The 20667-nt window shown below is 44.0% G+C and overlaps 1 protein-coding gene across 1 annotated transcript in view; it reads right to left on the minus strand.

Annotated features, from left to right (window-relative positions):
* LOC137358237 (probable G-protein coupled receptor 139) overlaps window positions 1–14608 on the minus strand; it is a 37420-nt gene extending 22812 nt beyond the window's left edge. The window contains exon 1 of the mRNA XM_068024127.1: window positions 14350–14608. Coding sequence (XP_067880228.1) covers window positions 14350–14593 — 244 coding nt within the window. The 5' untranslated portion in view covers window positions 14594–14608. The remainder of the gene's footprint in view (window positions 1–14349) is intronic.
* Window positions 14609–20667: the final 6059 nt, after the last annotated feature.

Here is a 20667-nt window from a genome sequence, read left to right on the forward strand (position 1 = left end):
TATTGGGGGGCCTATAGAAAACTCCCATCAAGGTGACTGCTCCTTTCCTGTTCCTGACCTCAACCCACAGTGCCTCAGTCGGCAGATCCTCCTCGAAAATTCTTTCAGCAGTTGTTACACTATTTCTAACTAACAATGCCACCCCCCCACCTCTTTTACCACCATTCCTAATCTTATGAAAACATCTATAACCAGGTACCTCCAAAAACCATTCCTCCCCCTCACCTATCCACGTTTCAGTGATGGCCACAACATCGTAGTCCCAAGTGCCCATCCACGCCTTCAATTCACTCACCTTATTCCTGATGCTTCTTGCGTTGAAGTATACGCACTTTAACCCTTCTCCGTGCCCATCTGTCCTCTGTGACAGTGCTACCTTCCCCAATACCTCACTACACTCTTTGTCTTTCTGAGTGGACCCACTGGTCCCTGGATTACAAGTCCGGTTCCCATCCCCTGAGTCTGTGATACACAGACCGGGGGTTGTCTAATCATCCCCTGAGTGTGCGATACAGAGACAGGGTGTGGTCTGCTCATCCCCTGAGTATGAGACACAGAGGCAGCGTGCGGTCTACTCATCCTCTGTGTATGAAATACAGAGACAAGGGCGGTTTACTCATCCCTTGAGTCGGTGATACAGAGACAGGGCCAGTTTACTCATCCCCTGAGTCTGTGATACAGAGACAGGAGCGGTCTACTCATCCCCTGAATCTGTTATACAGAGACAGGGTGCGGTCTACTCATCCCCTGAGTATAAGATACAGAGACAACGGCGGTTAGCTCATCCTCTGAGTCTGTGATACAGAGACAGGGTCAGTCAACACATACCCTGAGTCTGTGATACAAAGACAGGGGGCGGTCTACTCATCCCCTGAGTTTGTGATGCAGAGACAAGGGGCAGTCTGCTCATTCCCTGAGTCTGTGATACAGAGACAGGGGGCGGTCTACTCATCCCCTGAGTATGTGATACACAGACATGGGGCGCTCTACTCATCCTGTATCATAGCGTTTTTTCCAGCTCCATCATAAACTCCCTGCTCTTATATTCTATGCCTTGGCTAATAAAGGCAAGTATCTCAGATGCCTTCCTAACCACCTTATCTAGCTGTGCTGCTGCCTTCAGTGATCTATGGGCATGTACACCAAGGTCCCTCTGACCTTTTGTACATCCTAGGGTCCTACCATCCATTGCATATTCCCTTGCCTTGTTAGTCCTCCCAAAATGCATCACCTCACACTTCTCAGGATTAAATTCCATTTGACACAACTCCACCCATCTTATCAGCCCATGTTTATCGTCCTGCAATCTAAGGTTTTCCTCCTCACTATTTACAACAGCACCGATTTTCATGCCATCTGTGAATTTACTGATCATACCTCCTGTATTCATGTCTAAATCATTAATGTACACGACAAACAGCAAGAGTCCCAGGACCGAACCCTGTGTTACACCACTGGTGAGAGGCTTCCACCTGCAAAAACAACCCTCAACCATCACCTTATGCCTCCTGCCACTGAGCCAATTTTGGATCCAATTTGCCAAATTGCATTGGATCCCATTGGCTCTTACCTTCTTAACCAATCTCCCATGTGGGACCTTATCAAAAGCCTTACTGAAGTCCATGTATACTACATCAACTGCTTTACCCTCATGTACACACCTATTCACATCGACAAAAAAAATCAATCATGTTAGTTAGACACGATCTCTCCTTGACAAAGCCATGCTGACTATCCCTGATTAATTCCTGCCTCTCCAAGTGGAGATAAATCCTGTCCCTCAGAACTTTTTCCAATAGTTTCTCTACTACTGATGTTAGAAAAACCAGCCTGTAATTACCTGGTTTATCCCTGCTACCCATCTTGAATAATAGTACCACATTCGCTGTCCTCCAATCCTTCCAGTTGTTAGAGGTCGAGGGTTTGGAAGGTGCTGTCTCAGGAGCCTTGGTGCATTGATACAGTGCATCTAGTAGATGGTACACACTGCTGCCACCGTGCATCGGTGATGGAGGGAGGGAATGTTCCTCGATGTGGTGCTAATCAAGCAGGCTGCTTTAGCCTGGATGGTGTCAAACTTGAGTGTTGTTGGAGCTGCACCCATCCAGGCAAGTGGAGAGTATTCCATCACACCCCTGACCTGTGCCTTGTAGATGGTGGAGAGGCTTTGGGGAGTCAGGAGGTGAGTTACTCATCGCAGGATTCCTAGCCTCTAACCTGCTCTTGTAGCCACGTTATTTATATGGCTACTCCAGTTCAGTTTCTGGTCAATGGCAGCCCATACATAGGATGTTGATAGTGGGGGATTCAGCGATAGGAATGCCATTGAATGTTAAGGGAAGATGGTTAGATTCTCTCTTGTTGGAGATGGTCATTGCCTGGCACTTGTCTGGCGCGAATGTTACTTGCCACATAACAGCACAAGCCTGCATATTGTCCAAGTCTTGCTGCATTTCTGCACGGACTGCTTCAGTATCTGAGGAGTTGTGAATGGTGCTGAACATTGTTCAATCCTCAGTGAACATCCCACCTTTTGACCTCATGATTGAAGGAAGGTCATTGATGAAGCAGCTGAAGATGTTTGGGCCTAGGACACTACCCTGAGGAACTCCTGCAGTGATGTCCTGGAGCTCAGATGTTTGACCTCCAACAACCACAACCATCTTACACAACCACCACCAGACCCTAACACTGACTGGAATCCTGCAAGATTTCACTGATAATCTCGGGCGAATCCTGTTTGTGTTTCTAATCTCATCTCTGACTCCACATCTCACGCAGCCCCATTCTTCAACTCATTTTATTACATTTCATCTTCCAATGACATATCTACTCTCTTCTTTATCTGTACATTCTCTATGCCTTCATTCTGCTTCTGTTTTTCATTTGTTTTGTTAGTCTGTCTCTGGAACTGAAGACATTTGGTCAATTTCTAAATTCATCTGAAACATTTGAATAATTGACAAGTAATTGTCACAGCTGTGCTGAGCTTATATCCATCCAGGACACAGATGCCTCTGGAGAACAGGGATCACAGCCAGGTTCAAATTATTCCAATAAGATTCTCCTATAGACCACCTAATGGTGGAAGAGAAGTTGAGGGAAAACATGCAAACAAATCTTTGAAATTCCATAAATGCATAGCATAAAAATCAGGGGAATTTTAACTACCTCCACATAAACTGGAAAGACGACATGGATGAAGGGGAAAAGGGAATGGAATATTTAATGGCCAATCAGATCTCCTTTCCTCCCCAGTACGGAGGAAGCCCAGGAAGAAAGGACCTATATAGGATCTAACGTTAGAAATGAAGCCTAGCTGTTAGGAAAGGTAGTCTTAGGTGAAAATCTTGGAAATAGTGATCAGATTAGAAGATTGAAGATAATGTTTGAAAAATATGTAAGTAAGGGAAAGCCAATGTTAATAGATTGGGGAAAAAGCTGATTTTTAGGGAATGAGAATGGAACTAGTAAAGGAATGCTGAAAAAATATTGACATGCGAAGAGATAGAAGAGCAGTGTGAAATATTTCAAAAAATGATCAATAGATTTCAGGATAAATATATTCTGCTAAATAACAAGAACTAACCAGTCAATGATAAAACACCATAGGCGGATAATTTGATAAGGACAAAATTGAAATGAAAGTAAAAGGTAAACGTTAATTCCATTTACAAGACAGAATAAGGCAACAAAAATGAATTGGAAGAAGTTAGGAACAAAGTGAAAAAAGAAGGCAAAGAGGACCGAGGAAATGAAATTTTCAGGGAATAATAAAAAGAAATTAGTAAAGTTTTCTACAGACACAAATAACAAAAGTAAAATCAGGATCGGGACAGGCTCACTAAGGGATGCATAAGGTAAAGTTAGGTAATGGCAGTAAACTAGCAGAAATAATGGAAAATCACTGAGCCTCAGTTTTTAACTAGGTAACTGAACATGACATAATTATACTCACACTCTCTGCCTCATTCTCTCTTTTCCCCGACGCACTGTAAACCTCTCACTCCACGTCTCTCTCTCAGTCTGTCTCACTTATTTCCCTCTGTATGTTTCCTCTTTGCTGCTGTTTCTCTGCCTCTCTCTCTCTCCCTGTGCCTTCTATCTGAGTCAAGAGATTTGCTGTGTAATTTATGTCCCAACACAATCACTTTCACACAGCCCAGCAATACCACTGAACACAATGTATGAGCTGAACTGAACTTCCACACTCCCAGTTTTCAATTGAGCTACTCTGGATATGTCAAGCTTCATCAGTGACTTCGAGTTCTATAAGATTTTTCTGTTAATCTGGAAGCAAGATTACTTTTAGTTTTGACCTCTGCTGCAAATCTGTGCCCCCATCTCACCCAGCCACATTCCTGAACACATTTTCTGACATTTCATTTCACTTGGAATATCTGCTGGCTTATGTCTACATGCTGGTTGGGAAATCTAGAACTAGAGAACACAGACTAGGAATAAGGGTTGGCCATTTAGGACTAAGATGAGGGGAAATGTCTTCACTTAAAGGGGAATGAATCTTTGGAATTCTCTACCAAGAGGATAGTGAATGCTCAGCTGTTGAATATATTCAGGAATGACATTGATAATTTCTTGGATAATAAGGCAGATGGGGATAGTGTAGGAAGGTGGAGTTATGATAATAGATCAAACATTATCATATCGAATGACAGAGCAGAACCAAAGGGCCGAATGATCTACTCCTCTTCTTATTTCTTATGTTCTTATGCCTGTGATGTGCTTTACTTTGTAAGTCTTCTGGGACTTGTTTATGGCGAGCAGCCATAAAGGTGGAGCTAAACTGTGGTGAGTCGAAGCAACTTAGCAGTTGCCAGGGAAAAAGACAGAAGCGCAAGGGGAGAGCCAACTGTGCAACAGCCCCGGCAAACAAAGTTTTCTGCAGCACCTGTGGAAGAGCCTGTCACTCTAGAATTGGCCTTTATAGCCACTCCAGGCGCTGCTTCACAAACCACTGACCACCTCCAGGCACGTATCCATTGTCTCATGAGATAAGGAGGCCAAAGAAGATGTGCTTTGTAAGTAAGACTTTGTAAGTCTTCCGGGACTTGTTTTTCCTTATTTTTGACAGTCTATCTCTGTCACAGAAGCTGTTTGGACAACTTTCAAATTCATCTTGAACATTTGAATAATTGGCAAGCAATAGCTGCTGATCTGCTGAGTGTATTTTCCATATTGGATACAAATGTCTCAGAGGAATGTGGATCGTAGCCAAGTTAAATCATATGAAAATGGCCATTCTACAGGCCAGCTAATAGTGGATGGGAATTAGAGGAAAATATGAAGTGAATCAAATTCATCGTGTATTAATCATGGGAGATTTCAACCACAACTAATAATCTGGAAAGAAGAGGTAGGGAATGGGGCAAAGGGAAAGGAATATTTACAATGTGTTTAGGATGGAATTCGTACCCAGTAGATAGGAGATTCATCAAGGCAGTGGTGATGGATCCAGTCATTGAAAATAAACCAGAGCTGATGTGAAATCAAAACTTTGATGACAATCGAGGCAATATCAATCACAACATAACAAATTTTAAGGCAATGATTGAGAAAGAATTAAAGAAGAAAAGCCAAAAATAATAAATTAGAAAAGCTTATTTTGAATGGTAAGTCTGCAATGTAGAAAAGTAAATTGGAACAGAATATTGATGAACAAGCAAATAGAACAGCAGTGGGAAATATTTCAAAAAGTGATGAATGGACTTCAGAAGATATTTATTCTGCTAAAAAAGAACAGACTGCCCAATAATGAGACACCATGGATGAATAAATGAAGAAGCACAAATTGAAACTAAAATGAAAGTCCATTGACAATAAATGTGAGGATGCGAGAAAGTAAAATCAAAGAAATGAGGAAGGAAACCAAAATAAATGAAGTCAAAGAGGAGCTGCAAATTTAAATTGTCAAGTAATATGAAAAGAAATAGTGAAGTATTTTACAGAGAGATAAATAACAACATGCATATCAGAATGGGAGCAGAGTCACTGAAGAATGAACAAGAGCAATTCATAGGTAATGACAGAGTTGTGACAGAAGTAATAGATTCAGACAGATTCACTAAAAAGAAACTGTTTCCAATGACTGGAGGATCAATGAGCAGATGACACAGGTTTAAGGTGACTGTCAGAATACCCAGTGGGAACATGAGAACAAAAGTTTTAGTGAATGAATTGTTAGCATCTCCAATGTACTACTTGATGGTCTGGTGGTGGAAAAAGATTTAAATGTAGATTTCAAAAGGGAATTGTATAAATCTGTGAAGGAGGAAATATTGCTGGGAGATGGGGAAGATTGGAACAGTCCAACAAACATAATTGCTCTTTGAAACAGCTGGCAGAACCTTGAAAGGCTGAATGGCCTCCCTCAGTGCAGTAATATTCTGTGATTCTGTGATCTTAAACACCATAATTATATCACCTCTTAATGTATTCTACGGAAGTGAATGTTTATCTGGTCTATGCTTCCTGTCCTTAGAATTTAACCCTTTTATCTCCAGTATTATTCTGGTATCGTTCTGGGCTGCACTCACTTCAAGGACAATACATCCTTTCTGAGATGGATGACCCAAACCCGATAGCAATACTCCAGATGGAGTCTAACCAGAGCTTTGTACAGCTGAAGCACCACTCACTTCCCTTTGTAATCCAGCCCTCCAGATAAAGGCCAACATCCTAATAATATTCTTCATTACGTTTTGCATCTGCCTACTAAGTTTTAGTGATTCCTGCACTTGGACTCGTACATATCTCTGCTTCACCACAACATTTAGAGAAGTATATGTGTGTATGTACATCTGTGTGTGTGTGTGGGCTTTCTGTGTGTCAATGTGCGTTACTGTGTCTGGTTCTGTGCACATGTTTTAGAACACATATGAACTAACACATGTGTTTTCACGCTCTTTTGTAGCTCTTTCTGAGTGTGTAACTGAGTGCTGTTTGTAGTATATATAAATGATTTGGAGGAAAATGTAGCTGGTCTGATTAGTAAGTTTGTGGACGACACAAAGGTTGGTGGAGTTGCGGATAATGATAAGGATTTTCAGAGGATACAGCAGGATATAGATCGGTTGGAGACTTGGGCAGAGAAATGGCAGATGGAGTTTAATCTGGACAAATGTGAGGTAATGCATTTTGGAAGGTCTAATGCAGATGGGAGCTTTACAGTAAATGGCAGAACCCTTAGGAGTATTGACAGGCAGAGAGATCTGGGCGTACAGGTCCACAGGTCACTGAAAGTGGCAACGCAGGTGGATAAGGTAGTCAAGAAGGCATACGGCATGCTTGCCTTCATCGGTCGGGGCATAGAGTATAAAAATAGGTAAGTCATGCTGCAGCTGTACAGAACCTTAGTTAGGCCACACTTAGAATATTGCGTGCAATTCTGGTCGCCACACTACCAGAAGGACGTGGAGGCTTTGGATAGGGGACAGAGGAGGTTTACCAGGATGTTGCCTGGTCTGGAGGGCATTAGCTATGAGGAGAGGGTGGGAAAACTCGGATTGGTTTCACTGGAATGACGGAGGTGGAGTGGCGACATGATAGAGGTTTACAAAGTTATGAGCGGCATGGACAGAGTGGATAGTCTAGAAGCTTTTTACCAGGGTGGAAGAGTCAGTTACCAGGGGACATAGGTTTAAGGTGAGAGGGGCAAAGTTTAGAGGGGATGTACGAGGCAAGTGTTTTACACAGAGGGTGGTGAGTGCCTGGAACTTGCTGCCAGGGGAGGTGGTGGAAGCAGATACGTTAGCGACCTTGAAGAGACATCTTGACAAATACATGAATAGGAAGGGAATAGAGGGATATGGGCCCTGAAGTGCAGAAGGTGTTAGTTTAGGCAGGCATCAAAATCGGCATAGACTTGGAGGGCCGAATGGCCTGTTCCTGTGCTGTACTGTTCTTTGTTCCTTGTTCCTTATGCATCTTTATATATCTGCTTATTTGGGTGTCGGGGTGTGTGTCTCTGCGTGTGTATGAGTTTGTGTTTATGTGTCTGTGTGTATCTGTTTGTTTGTGTCTCTGTTGCTGGGTATATGTGTGTATGTACGTTTGTGTTTGTATGTCTGAGTGTATCTGTTTGTTTGTGTCTCAGTTCCTGTGTCTGTAAGCAGTAACTCTGAGTATGTATCTAAGCTCTGCAGTCCTGCCACATCCAGCCGTGAATTGTGGTGGACAATTAAACAATTAACTGCAGGCGGTGGCTCCACAAATATCCCCATCCTCAATGAAGTGGGAGCGAAGCACTTTCGTGCAAAAGACAAGGCTGAAGCATTTGCAACAATCTTCAGCCAGAAGTGCCGAATTGATGATCCATCTCAGCCTCCTCCTAAAGTCCTCTGCATCACAGATGCCAGACTTCAGCCAATTCGATTCTTTCCTCGTGATATCAAGAAACGACTGAAGGCACTGGATACTGAAAAGGCTATGGGCCCTGACAATATTCCGGCAATAGTACTGAAGACCTGTGGTCCAGAACTTGCCACGCCCCAAGCTAAGCTGTTTCAGTGCAGGTATAACAGTGGCATCTACCCTGCAATGTGGAAAATTGCCCAGGTATGTCCTGTACACAAAAAGCAGGATAAGTCCCACCCGACCAGTTACCGCCCCATCTCAATCATCAGTAAAGTGATGGAAGGTGTCATCAACACTGCGATCACGCGGCACTTGCTTAGCAATAGCCTGCTCAGAAGCTCAGTTAGGGTTATGCCAGGGCAACTCAACTCCTGACCTCATCACAGCCTTGATTCAAAAATGAACAAAAGAGCTGAACTCAAGAGGTGAGCTTCGAGTGACTGCCCTTGAAATCAAGGCAGCATTTGACCGAGTATGGCATCAAGGAGCTCTAGCAAAACTGAGGTCAGTGGGAATCATTGGAAAACCCTCCATCGGCTGGAGTCATACCCGACGCAAAGGAAGATGGTTGTGGTTGCTGGAGGTCAATCATCTGAGCTCCAGGACATCACTGCAGGAGTTCCTCAGGGTAGTGTCCTAGGCCCAAACATCTTCAGCTGCTTCATCAATGACCTTACTTCAATCATAAGGTCAGAAGTGGGGATGTTCGCTGATGATTGCACAATGTTCAGCACCATTCATGACTCTTCAGACACTGAAGAACTCTGTGTAGATATGCAGCAAGACCTGGACAATATCCAGGCTTGTGCTGATAAGTGGCAAGTAACATTCGCGCCACACAAGTGCCAGGCAATAACCATCTCCAACAAGAGAGAATCTAACCATCTCCCCTTGACATTCAATCACATTACCATCGCTGAATCCCCTACTATCAACATCCTAGGGGCGGCCATTGACCAGAAACTGAACTGGGGCAGACATATAAATAACGTGGCTACAAGAGCAGGTGAGAGGCTAGGAATCCTGAGCGAGTAACTCACCACGTGACTTCCCAAAGCCTGTCCACCATCTACAAAGAACAAGTTAGGTGTGTGATGGAATACTCTCCACTTGCCTGGATGGGTGCAGCTCCAACAACACCCAAGAAGCTGGACACCATCCAGGGCAAAGCAGCCTGCTTGATTGGCACCCCATTCACAAACATTCCCTCCCTCCACAGTGACGCACAGTGGCAGCAGTGTGTACCATCTGCAAGATGCACTGCAGCAACGCACCAAGGCTCCTCAGACAGCACCTTCCAAACCCTCGACCTGAACGTGCTTGTGTATGTGTTTTTCTGTTTGATTGTGTCTCAGTGTGTGTGTCTCCAAGTATGTCTGCTTATTTGTACGTGTCTTTGTGTATCTCCTTGCGTTTCAGTGTGTGTGTTTGTGTGTGTTCCACTATGTGTCAGTGTATACCTGCTTGTTTATGTCTGTTTGTGTGTGTATGTGTGTGTGTGTGTCTGTGCATGTTTGTTTACTTATATGTTATATATACCTGCCTGCTTGTCTCTCATGGTGTGTTTCTGTGTGTTTTATCGCAGTGTGTATGTATATATGAGTTTGTGTGTTTCTGTGTCTTTGTGTATCAGTGTGATTGATTATCAGTTTCGGTGTCTCTGAGTGCCTCTGTGCTTGTGTGTTTATGTGTCTCAGTCTCTGTGAGTATGTGTCACTGAGTGTGTGTCCATGTCTCTGTGTCTTTCTATGTGCCCATGTGTATCTGTTTGTTTGTATCTCACAGTGTGTGGTTCTCTGAGACTGTGACTGTGTTTGTTTGTATATCTTGGTGCATCTGTGCCTCAGTTTCTGTGTCTTGAGTGTGTGTACTTCTGTGTTTGTGTGTATCTGGTTGTGTCTCAGAGTGTGTCTGTATGTATGTTTGTGTTTTTTTATTATTGACTCCTGTGATGGGGATGTTGCTGGCTAGGTCAGCATTTATTGCCCATTTCTAATTGCCGTTGAGACGGTGGTGGTGAGCTGCCTTCATGAACTGCTGCAGTCCATGTGGAACAAAAACAAGAAATGCTGGAGTCACTCAGCAGGTCTGGCAGCATCTGTGGAAAGAGAAGCAGAGTTAACGTTTCGGGTCAGTGACCCTTCTTCGGAACTGACAAATATTAGAAAAGTCACAGGTTGTAAGCAAGTGAGGTGGGGGTGGGGCAAGAGATAACAAAAGAGAAGGTGCACATTGGACCAGGCATCATAGCTGACCAAAAGGTCACGGAGCAAAGGCAAACAATATGTTAATGGTGTGTTGAAAGACAAAGCATTAGTACAGATTAGGTGTGAATACACTGAATATTGAACATCAGCAAGTGCAAACCTGAAAAAAACCAGTCCATGTGGGTTAGGTATACCCACAGTGCTGTTAGGAGGGGAGTTCCAGGATTTTGACCCAGCGACAGTGAATGAACGGCGATATAGTTCCAAGTCAGGATTGTGCGTGACTTGGAGGGGAACTTGCAGGTGATGGTGTTCCCATGCATTTGCTGCCCTTGTCCTTCCAGTTGGTTGAGGTGGCGGGTTTGGAAAGTGCTGACTAAGGAGCCTTGGTGCATTGCTGCAGTGCATCTTGTGGATGGTACACACTGCTGCCACTGTGTGTCTGTGGTGGAGGGGGTGAATGTTTGTGGATGGGGTGCCAATCAAGCGGTCTGCTTTGTCCTGGATGGTGTAGAGCTTCTTGAGTGTTGTTGGAGCTGCACCCATCCAGGCAAGCGGAGAGTATTCCATCACACTCCTGACTTGTGCCTTGTAGATGGTGGACAGGCTTTGGGGAGTTAGGAGGTGAGTTACTCGCTCAGGATTCCTAGCCTCTGACCTGCCCTTGTCGCCATGGCATTTATATGGCTACTCCAGTTCAGTTTCTGGTCAATGGTAACTCCCAGGATGCTGATAGTGGGGACTCAAGCAATCAAAATGCCATTGAATGTCAAGGGGAGTTGGTTGGATTCTCTCTTGTTGGAGATGGTCAATGCCTGGCAATTGTGTGGCGCGAATGTTACTTGCCACTTATCAGCCCAAGCCTGCATATTGTCCAAGTTTTGCTGCATTTCTGCATGGACTGCTTCAGTATCTGAGGAGTTGCAAATGGTGCAGAACATTGTTCAATCCTCAGTGAACATCCCACCTTTTGAACTCATGATTGAAGGAAGGTCATTGATGAAGCAGCTGAAGATGTTTGGGCCTAGGACACTACCCTGAGGAACTCCTGCAGTGATGTCCGGGAGCTCAGATGATTGACCTCCAACAACCACAACCATCTCATATATCAACTACCAGAGCCCACCAGTGACTGGAGTTCTGCAAGATTTCACTGTTAATCTCGGGGGAATCTTGTTTAAAGTTTCAGTAGGGGACTATTTGGGAATAGTGATCACAATTCCATAAGTTTTAGAATACTCATGGACAAAGACGTGACTTGTCCTAAAGGAAGAGTGCTAAATGGGGGAAGGCCAACTATACCAAAATTCGGCAGGAGCTGGGGAATGTAGATTGGGAGCAGCTGTTTGAAGATAAATCCACATTTGATATTGGGAGGCTTTTAAAGAGAGGTTGATTAGTGTGCAGGAGAGAAATGTTCCTGTGAAAATGAGGGACAGACATGGCAAGATTAGGGAACCATGAATGACAGGTGAAATTCTGAAATTAGCTAAGAGGAAAAAGGAAGCATACATAAGGTCTAGGCGGCTGAAGAAAGACGAAGCTTTGGAAGAATATGGGGAATGTAGGACCAATCTGAATCGAGGAATTAAGAGGTCTAAAATGGGTCATGAAATATCTTTAGCAAACAGGCTTAAGGAAACTCCCAAAGCCTTTTATTCATATATAAGGAGCAAGAGGGTAACCAGAGAAAGGATTGGCCCACTCAAGGAAAAAGGAGGAAAATTATGCGTGGAGTCAGAGAAAATGGGTGAGATTCTAAACGAGTACTTTGCATCGGTATTCACCGAGGAGAGGGACATGACGGATGTTGAGGTTAGGGATAGATGTTTGATTACTCTAGGTCATGTCGGCATAAGGAGGGAGGAAGTGTTGGATATTCTAAAAGGCATTAAGGTGAACAAGTCCCCAGGTCCGGATGGGACCTATCCCAGGTTACTGTGGGAAGCGAGAGAGGAAATAGCTGGGGTCTTAACAGATATCTTTGCAGCATCCTTAAACATGGGTGAGGTCCCGGAGGACTGGAGAATTGCTAATGTTGTCCCCTTGTTTAAGAAGGGTAGCTGGGATAATCCAGGTAATTATAGACCGGTGAGCCTGATGTCAGTGGTAGGGAAGCTGCTGGAGAAGATACTGAGGGATAGGATCTATTCCCATTTGGAAGAAAATGGGCTTATCAGTGATAGGCAACATGGTTTTGTGCAGGGAAGGTCATGTCTTACCAACTTAATAGAATTCTTTGAGGAAGTGACAAAGTTGATTGATGAGGGAAGGGCTGTAGATGTCATATACATGGACTTCAGTAAGGCGTTTGATAAGGATCCCCATGGTAGGTTGATGGAGAAAGTGAAGACGCATGGGGTCCAGGGTGTACTAGCTAGATGGATAAAGAACTGGCTGGGCAACAGGAGACAGAGAGTAGAAGTGGAAGGGAGTTTCTCAAAATGGAGACGTGTGACCAGTGGTGTTCCACAGGGATCCGTGCTGGGACCACTGTTGTTTGTGATATACATAAATGATTTGGAGGAAAGTATAGGTGGGCTGATTAGCAAGTTTGCAGACGACACTAAGATTGGTGGAGTAGCAGATAGTGAAGGGGACTGTCAGAGAATACAGCAGAATATGGATAGATTGGAGAGTTGGGCAGAGAAATGGCAGATGCAGTTCAATCAGGGCACGTGCGAGGTGATGCATTTTGGAAGATCCAATTCAAGAGTGAACTATACAATAAATGGAAAAGTCCTGGGAAAATTGATGTACAGAGAGATTTGGGTGTTCAGATCCATTGTTCCCTGAAGGTGGCAATGCAGGTCAATAGAGTGGTCAAGAAGGCATACGGCATATTTTCCTTCATCGGACGGGGTATTGAGTACAAGAGTTGGCAGGTCATGTTACAGTTGTATAATACTTTGGTTCGGCCACATTTGGAATACGGCGCGCAGTTCTGGTCGCCACATTACCAAAAGGATATAGATGCTTTGGAGAGGGTGCAGAGGAGGTTCACCAGGATGTTTCCTGGAATGGAGGGCGCTAGCTATGAAGAGAGGTTGAGTAGATTCTGATTATTGTCATTAGAAAGACGGAGGTTGAGGGAGGACCTGATTGAGGCGTACAAAATCATGAGAGGAAAAGACAGGGTGGATAGCAAGAAGCTTTTTCCCAGAGTGGGGGATTCAATTACAAGGGGTCACGAGTTCAAAGTGAGAGGGGAAAAGTTTAGGGGGGATATGCGTGGAAAGTTCTTTACACAGAGGGTGGTGGGTGTCTGGAACGCGTTGCCAGCGGAGGTGGTAGACGCGGGCATGATAGCATCTTTTAAGATGTATCTAGACAGATGCATGAATGGGCAGGAAGCAAAGAGATACAGACCCTTTGAAAATAGGCGACAGGGTTATGTAGAGGATCTGGATCGGCGCTGGCTTGGAGGGCCGAAGGGCCTGTTCCTGTGCTGTAATTTTCTTTGTTCTTTGTTCTTTGTTGTGATGGGGAACGAAAATCATGGCTTCCATTTTGCCGATTTTTAAACATCAAAAGCAGTACTGCATTGAATCTTGGTCTGCACATGTGACAGCATACATACCACAGACACCAGCAGCAGCAAAAATAAGCGAAAGTAAATCAAATCAGTTTGTAGAGTTAATAGCTGGGTACAGAGACTAACCAGCACAAACAACAATAGCAACAGCAAAGAGGGCAGAATAAATGGCAGCACAATAATGCTGTTAGAATGCACGGTTTACAGCATTAATCGCTGAACAGCCAGACTTACCAGGAACACCAAGAATAGCGAGTATTGGATAGTAAAAGTATTGAATCACATAAAGAGCGCAATAAATTCGCCATGCTACTGTTATCAAATCATAATCTGCAATAAGTGCCTGAAACGAAGAAGATAAACCCTTCCCCATTGTTACAACCTCCCAATCAATTGTTCTCAAATTCTGACCCGTTTTTGTAACATTCCAATCTATTGCTCTCAGATTCTGATCCATTGTTGTAACATTCCAATCCATTGTTCTCAGTTTCTGATCGATCATCTCCTTCTCTCTGGAGCCGCAGATCCCTGTTAGTGCCGGGGCTGATACTCCCGCTGACACTAGGTGTTAATAGCTTAGCATTTTGAAGGATGTGCACTATTAATAGAAGAAGAAAACCCTCCAGAGGAAACCCTCACATCTACAGTCCATGGAGACTAACACCAATTCCAAGCACTGAAAGAAAACAGGCTCAGTTAACCCATTTCGATCCAACACTTTTTGAAGGACAATAAAGAATATGCTTTACTCGATCAGGATGGGATGTCTGTGGGTTGCTGGTGGAAAGATATGTTGAAAAATCAGAAGCACTGGCCAGAATTGTTCAATCCTACTTTGATACGGCAATGGTGACAGTGTACTGGGGTTTACAAATGTCACACCCTGTCTGAAAAAGGACAAATGGGTAACCCTGTAATTTACAGGTCATTCATTCTAACGTCGGTGAAACGTTCGAGCGATGTTTCGATTCTATAATCTGGGACAAATTTTTTGTGGCTTGGGGGAAAAAAAGCAAAACATGAGTTTGGAAATGACAAGCTGCCTGGATATGTTAATTCTAAATCATCCCTGATCATAGAACATAGAACATAGAACATTACAGCGCAGTACAGGCCCTTCGGCCCTCGATGTTGCGCCGACCTGTGAAATCATCTGACCTACACTATTCCATTTTCATCCATATGTCTATCCAATGACCACTTAAATTACCTTAAAGTTGGCGAGTGTATGACTGTTGCAGGCAGGGCGTTCCACGCCCCTACTACTCTCTGAGTAAAGAAACTACCTCTGACATCTGTCCTATATCTATCACCCCTCAACTTAAAGCTATGTCCCCTCGTGTTTGCCATCACCATCCGAGGAAAAAGACTCTCACGATCCACCCTATCTAACCCTCTGATAATCTTATATGTCTCTATTAAGTCAACTCTCCTCCTCCTTCTCTCTAACGAAAACAACCTCAAGTCCCTCAGCCTTTCCTCGTAAGACCTTCCCTCCATACCACGCAACATCTTAGTAAATCTCATCTGCACCCTTTCCAAAGCTTCCACATCTTTCCTATAATGCGGTGACCAGAACTGCACGCAATACTCCAGATGCGGCTGCACCAGAGTTTTGTACAGCTGCAGCATGACCTCGTGGCTCCGAAACTCGATCCCCCTACTAATAAAAGCTAACACACCATATGCCTTCTTAACAGCCCTATTAACCTGGGTGGCAACTTTCAGGGATTTAAGGACACCAAGATCCCTCTGCTCATCTACACTACCAAGAATCTTCCCATTAGCCCAGTACTCTGCATTCCTGTTACTCCTTCCAAAGTGAATCACCTCACACTTTTCCGCATTAAACTCCATTTGCCATCACTCAGCTCAGCTTTGCAGCCTATCCATGTCCCTCTGTAACCTACAACATCCTTCGGCACTATCCACAACTCCACCGACCTTCGTGTCATCCGCAAATTTGATAACTCACCCTTCTACACCCTCATCCAGATCTTTTATAAAAATGACAAAGAGCAGTGGCCCCAAAACAGATCCTTGCGGTACACCACTAGTAACTAAACTCCAGGATGAACATTTGCCATCAACCTCTGTCTTCTTTCAGCTAGCCAATTTCTGATCCAAAGCACTAATTCACCTTCAATCCCATACTTCCGTATTTTCTGCAATAGCCTACCGTGGGGAACCTTTTCAAACGCCTTACTGAAATCCATATACACCACATCCACGGCTTTACCCTCATCCACCTGTTTGGTCACCTTCTCAAAAAACTCAATAAGGTTTGTGAGGCATGGCCTACCCTTCACAAAACCGTGCTGACTATCGCTAATGAACTTATTCTTTTCAAGATGATTATAAATCCTGTCTCCAATAACCTTTTCCAACATTTTACCCACAACCGAAGTAAGGCTCACAGGTCTATAATTACCAGGGCTGTCTCTACTCCCCTTCTTGAACAAGGGGACAACATTTGCTATCCTCCAGTCTTCCAGCACTATTCCTGTCGACAAGGAAAACATAAAGATCAAGGACAAAGGCTCTGCAATCTCCTCCCTGGCTTCCCAGAGAATCCTAGGATAAATCCCATCTGGCTCAGGGGACTTATCTATTTTCACACTTTCCAAAATTGCTAACACCTCCTCCTTGTGAACCTCAATCCCATCTAGCCTAGTAGTCTGTATCTCAGTATTCTCCTCGACAGCATTTTCTTTCTCCACTGTAAATACTGACGGAAAATATTCATTTAACGCTTCCCCATCTCCTCTGATTCCACACGCAACTTCCCACTACTATCCTTGATTGGCCCTAATCTAACTCTAGTCATTCTTTTATTCCTGATATACCTATAGAAAGCCTTAGGGTTTTCCTTGATCCTATCTGCCAATGACTTCTCATGTCCTCTCCTCGCTCTTCTTAGCTCTCCCTTTAGATCCTTCCTGGCTAGCTTGTAACTCTCAAGCGCCCTAACTGAGCCTTCACGTCTCATCCTAACACAGGATGGTTGATGAGGGCAGTGCAGTTGATGTTATTTATATGGACATCCAAATTGCATGTTCAAGTGCCATCTAATTGTCTTGTTAGGAAACCTGTGCCACATGAATTAAAGAGGCAGTGATCGTGTGGACATGACATTGGCTAAGCAACAGAAAGCAGAGAGAAGTTGTGAACAGTTGTTGTTCAGACTGAATGGTAGTATACAATGGTTTCCCCCCGGATATGTATTAAGGTACTATTTCTTTTTGTCACGTATTAATGACATAGAGGTATACATCAATGTCACAATTTCAATATTTGGAGATGACATTTGTCTGGGAAATGTAAACAGCGAGGAGAATAGTAGAAGGCTTCAGAAGGACATCGGCACATTGGTGAAATGAAGCGGCACACAATGACTTTTAATGCGAAGAAGTGTGAAGGATACACTTGGCAGGAAGAATGAGGAGAGGCAACAGAATTAAATGATACAATGTTAACAGAGGTGCAGGCACATGTACACAAGTCTTTGAATGTGAGAAGACACGTTGCTAAGCTTGTTAAAATGCATGTAGGATATTTGGTTTTATACATAGAGGCAGTGAATGAAAACGTAAGAAAACTACGCGACAACTTGATGAAGTATTGATTAGGTCTCAGCTGAACAGTTCTGAGTTATTCTGGACATTACATGTTAGAAAGGATGTCAAAGCCTTGGAGAGGGTACAGGGGAAATTTACTGGAATAATGGTATGGCTGGGTGATTTCAGCTTTGTGGAAGATTGAAGAAGCTGGGATTGCACTCCTTAGAGCAAATCCTGTCAAGGGGACATTTAATATCCGCGTTCAAAATGATGTGGAATGTTAAGAGAGTAAGGATAAACTATTTCCACTGGAACCAGGGTCGGAAACAGGATTTCAAATACTTGGCAAAAGGAAAAGAGGGAATAAAAAGATAACTTTTTTTATATACAGCGAGTTATTACAATCTGGAATGCACCGTCTGAAGACATGAATGAATCAATTCACTAGTAAGTTGCAAAAGGGAACTTGATGAATACTGGCGGAGGTCGAGAGATGATTTGCAGACGTATGGGAAAAGAATAGGCAATAAGGACAAAAGATAAAGCTCTTTAAAAAATGGAAAAGGCAAGATAGACTAAATGAATTGTTTCCATGCTGCGTGATTCTCCGATTCTGTAGTAAAACAAGCCATTGATTCATTATTTCATGTTTACAATTGGTGTCCGGCAGTTTTTCAGCCAGTGCCTCATTGTTACTTGCACTCGAATAAAGGTAACAGCAGAACATCAAACACAAAGGGCCATTGAGGCCAACTAAGTTGACGGAATGTTTATCAGAGTACGTTGTCGGAGTATGACAGACTCGTCGACAGAATTGCGGCTGCCTGCAACGAATTTGGCCTAATCATCAGCCTCAAGAAAACAAACATCATGACACAGGACGTCAGAAATGCTCCATCCATCAATATCGGCGACCACGCTCTGGAAGTGGTTCAAGAGTTCACCTACATAGGCTCAACTATCACCAGTAACCTGTCTCTTGATGCAGAAATCAACATGCACATGGAAAAGGTGTCCACTGCTACATCCAGACAAGCCAAGAGAGTACGGGAAAATGGCGCACTTTGACATGGAACACAAAAGTCCGTGTGTATCAAGCCTGTGTCCTCAGTACCTCGCTCTATGACAGCGAGGTCTGGAGAACGTATGTCACCCAAGAGCGAGGTCTCAATTCATTCCATCTTCGCTGCCTCGGAGAATCCTTGGCATCAGGTGGCAGGTCCGTATCTCCAATGCAGAAGTCCTCGAGGGGGCCAACAAACCCAGCATATACACCCTACTGAGCCAACGACGTTTGAGATGTTTTGGCCATGTGAGCTGGATGGAAGATGGCAGGAGCCTCAAGGACACATTGTACAGCGAGCTCGTCACTGTTATCGACCCACCGGCCGTCCATGCCTCCGCTTTAAAGACGCCTGAAAACGTGACATGAAGTCCTGCGACATTGATAACAAGTCGTGGGAGTCAGTTGCCAGTGTTCATCAGAAAGGCGGGGCCAAAGTGTGGCGAGTCGAACAGACTTAGCTGTTGGCAGGAAAAAAGACAGAAGCGCAAGGAGAGAGCGAACTGCTTAACAGCCCCGTCAACCAATTTTATCTGCAGCACCTGTGGAAGAGCCTGTCACTCCAGAATTGGCCTGCATAGCCACTCCAGGCGCTGTTCCACAAACCACTGACTGCCTCCAGGCGCCTACCCATTGTCTTTCGAGACTAGGAGGCCAAAAAAATGTCCCGCTCTTATCACAGTCCAAGCCTGGTTACAATCAGTCAAATACAAACTCATTGATTTTATTTATATTGTACTCCATATATATTTGTTCTCAGGATATGGGTGACACTGACAAGACTGGCATAACTGTTCTATCCCTGGTTTCCATGATGAAATGTTGGGCCTTCAACTTGAACCACTGCAGTCGTTTAGTGAAGATGCTCCCACAATACTATACAGATAGTATTTCTGACTTTTGACCCAGTCACCATGAAGGAACGGTGATATATTTCCACATCTCGATGGTGTGTAACTTGGAAAATGGGAATGTATAGGTGATGATGTTTTGCATGAGAGTCCAAGCTGATTTCTACCTCCTCCACTATGTCTTATGTTCCCTTTGTGCCATTTGTATGGAAACAAACTGCCAAGCTGGGGTTAAAAGTACTTTGGGTAAAATAATAAACATAAACAACTTAACAATTGCCATTTTGGGACGCAGTTTCGTCACTGGAAAATGTTTAATGAGTTGGGCCTGAACACGAGGATAAGAATTTTAAAATTGAGGAATTACCAGACCAGAAGCCAAAAAAGCTCAGGAGGAACAGGGCTGAAGGGTGAACGGGACTTACTGTGATGCAGGATGTGAGCAGCAGAGTTTTAGATGAGCTGATGATTATGGAGGGGACAAGCTGGGAGGCAATAGATAAGTAGGTTGTATTAGTCGTGTGTGGAGCTAACAATGGAATGAATGAGAGAATAAGCAGCAGAGGAGCTGAGGCAGAGACAGAGATCGACACAGAATCCGAGGGAGGCAGTCTGGGTGATGGCGTTGGAAGATGAGCTCAGAGCCGAATAGGAAGCCTAGGTTTTGAACAGGCTGGTTCACTCTCAGACACTGGCCGGAGAGTGGGATGGAGTCAGTGCATTGGGCCAGTTAAGGGAGGTCATGATGACAAATGGTAGTGACTGCTCCCTTCATTATATGGAAGCAAATAAGCAATGAAAAATGAAGAAAATACCCAAGGAAAAAGACCAAAGCGACAGACGGAAACAGAAAGTGTTTTATAATAACAGAACTGGCCAAGACAAACCACTGTCACAGATTTTAATGCCTAGAAATTCTACGCATGGGGAATTGCAGCCATCTTAGTTAAATTTGTTCCCAGGGCAGTTACAGCACGGGATTGGTACAGAGTAAACCACCCTCTACACTGTCCCCATGAAACACGCCCAGGAAAGCTGAAGCACGGTGTTAGATACTGAGCAACGCTCACCCGACAAT

Source organism: Heterodontus francisci, chromosome 49, assembly GCF_036365525.1.
Source record: "Heterodontus francisci isolate sHetFra1 chromosome 49, sHetFra1.hap1, whole genome shotgun sequence".
Classification (NCBI taxonomy): Eukaryota; Metazoa; Chordata; class Chondrichthyes; order Heterodontiformes; family Heterodontidae; genus Heterodontus; species Heterodontus francisci.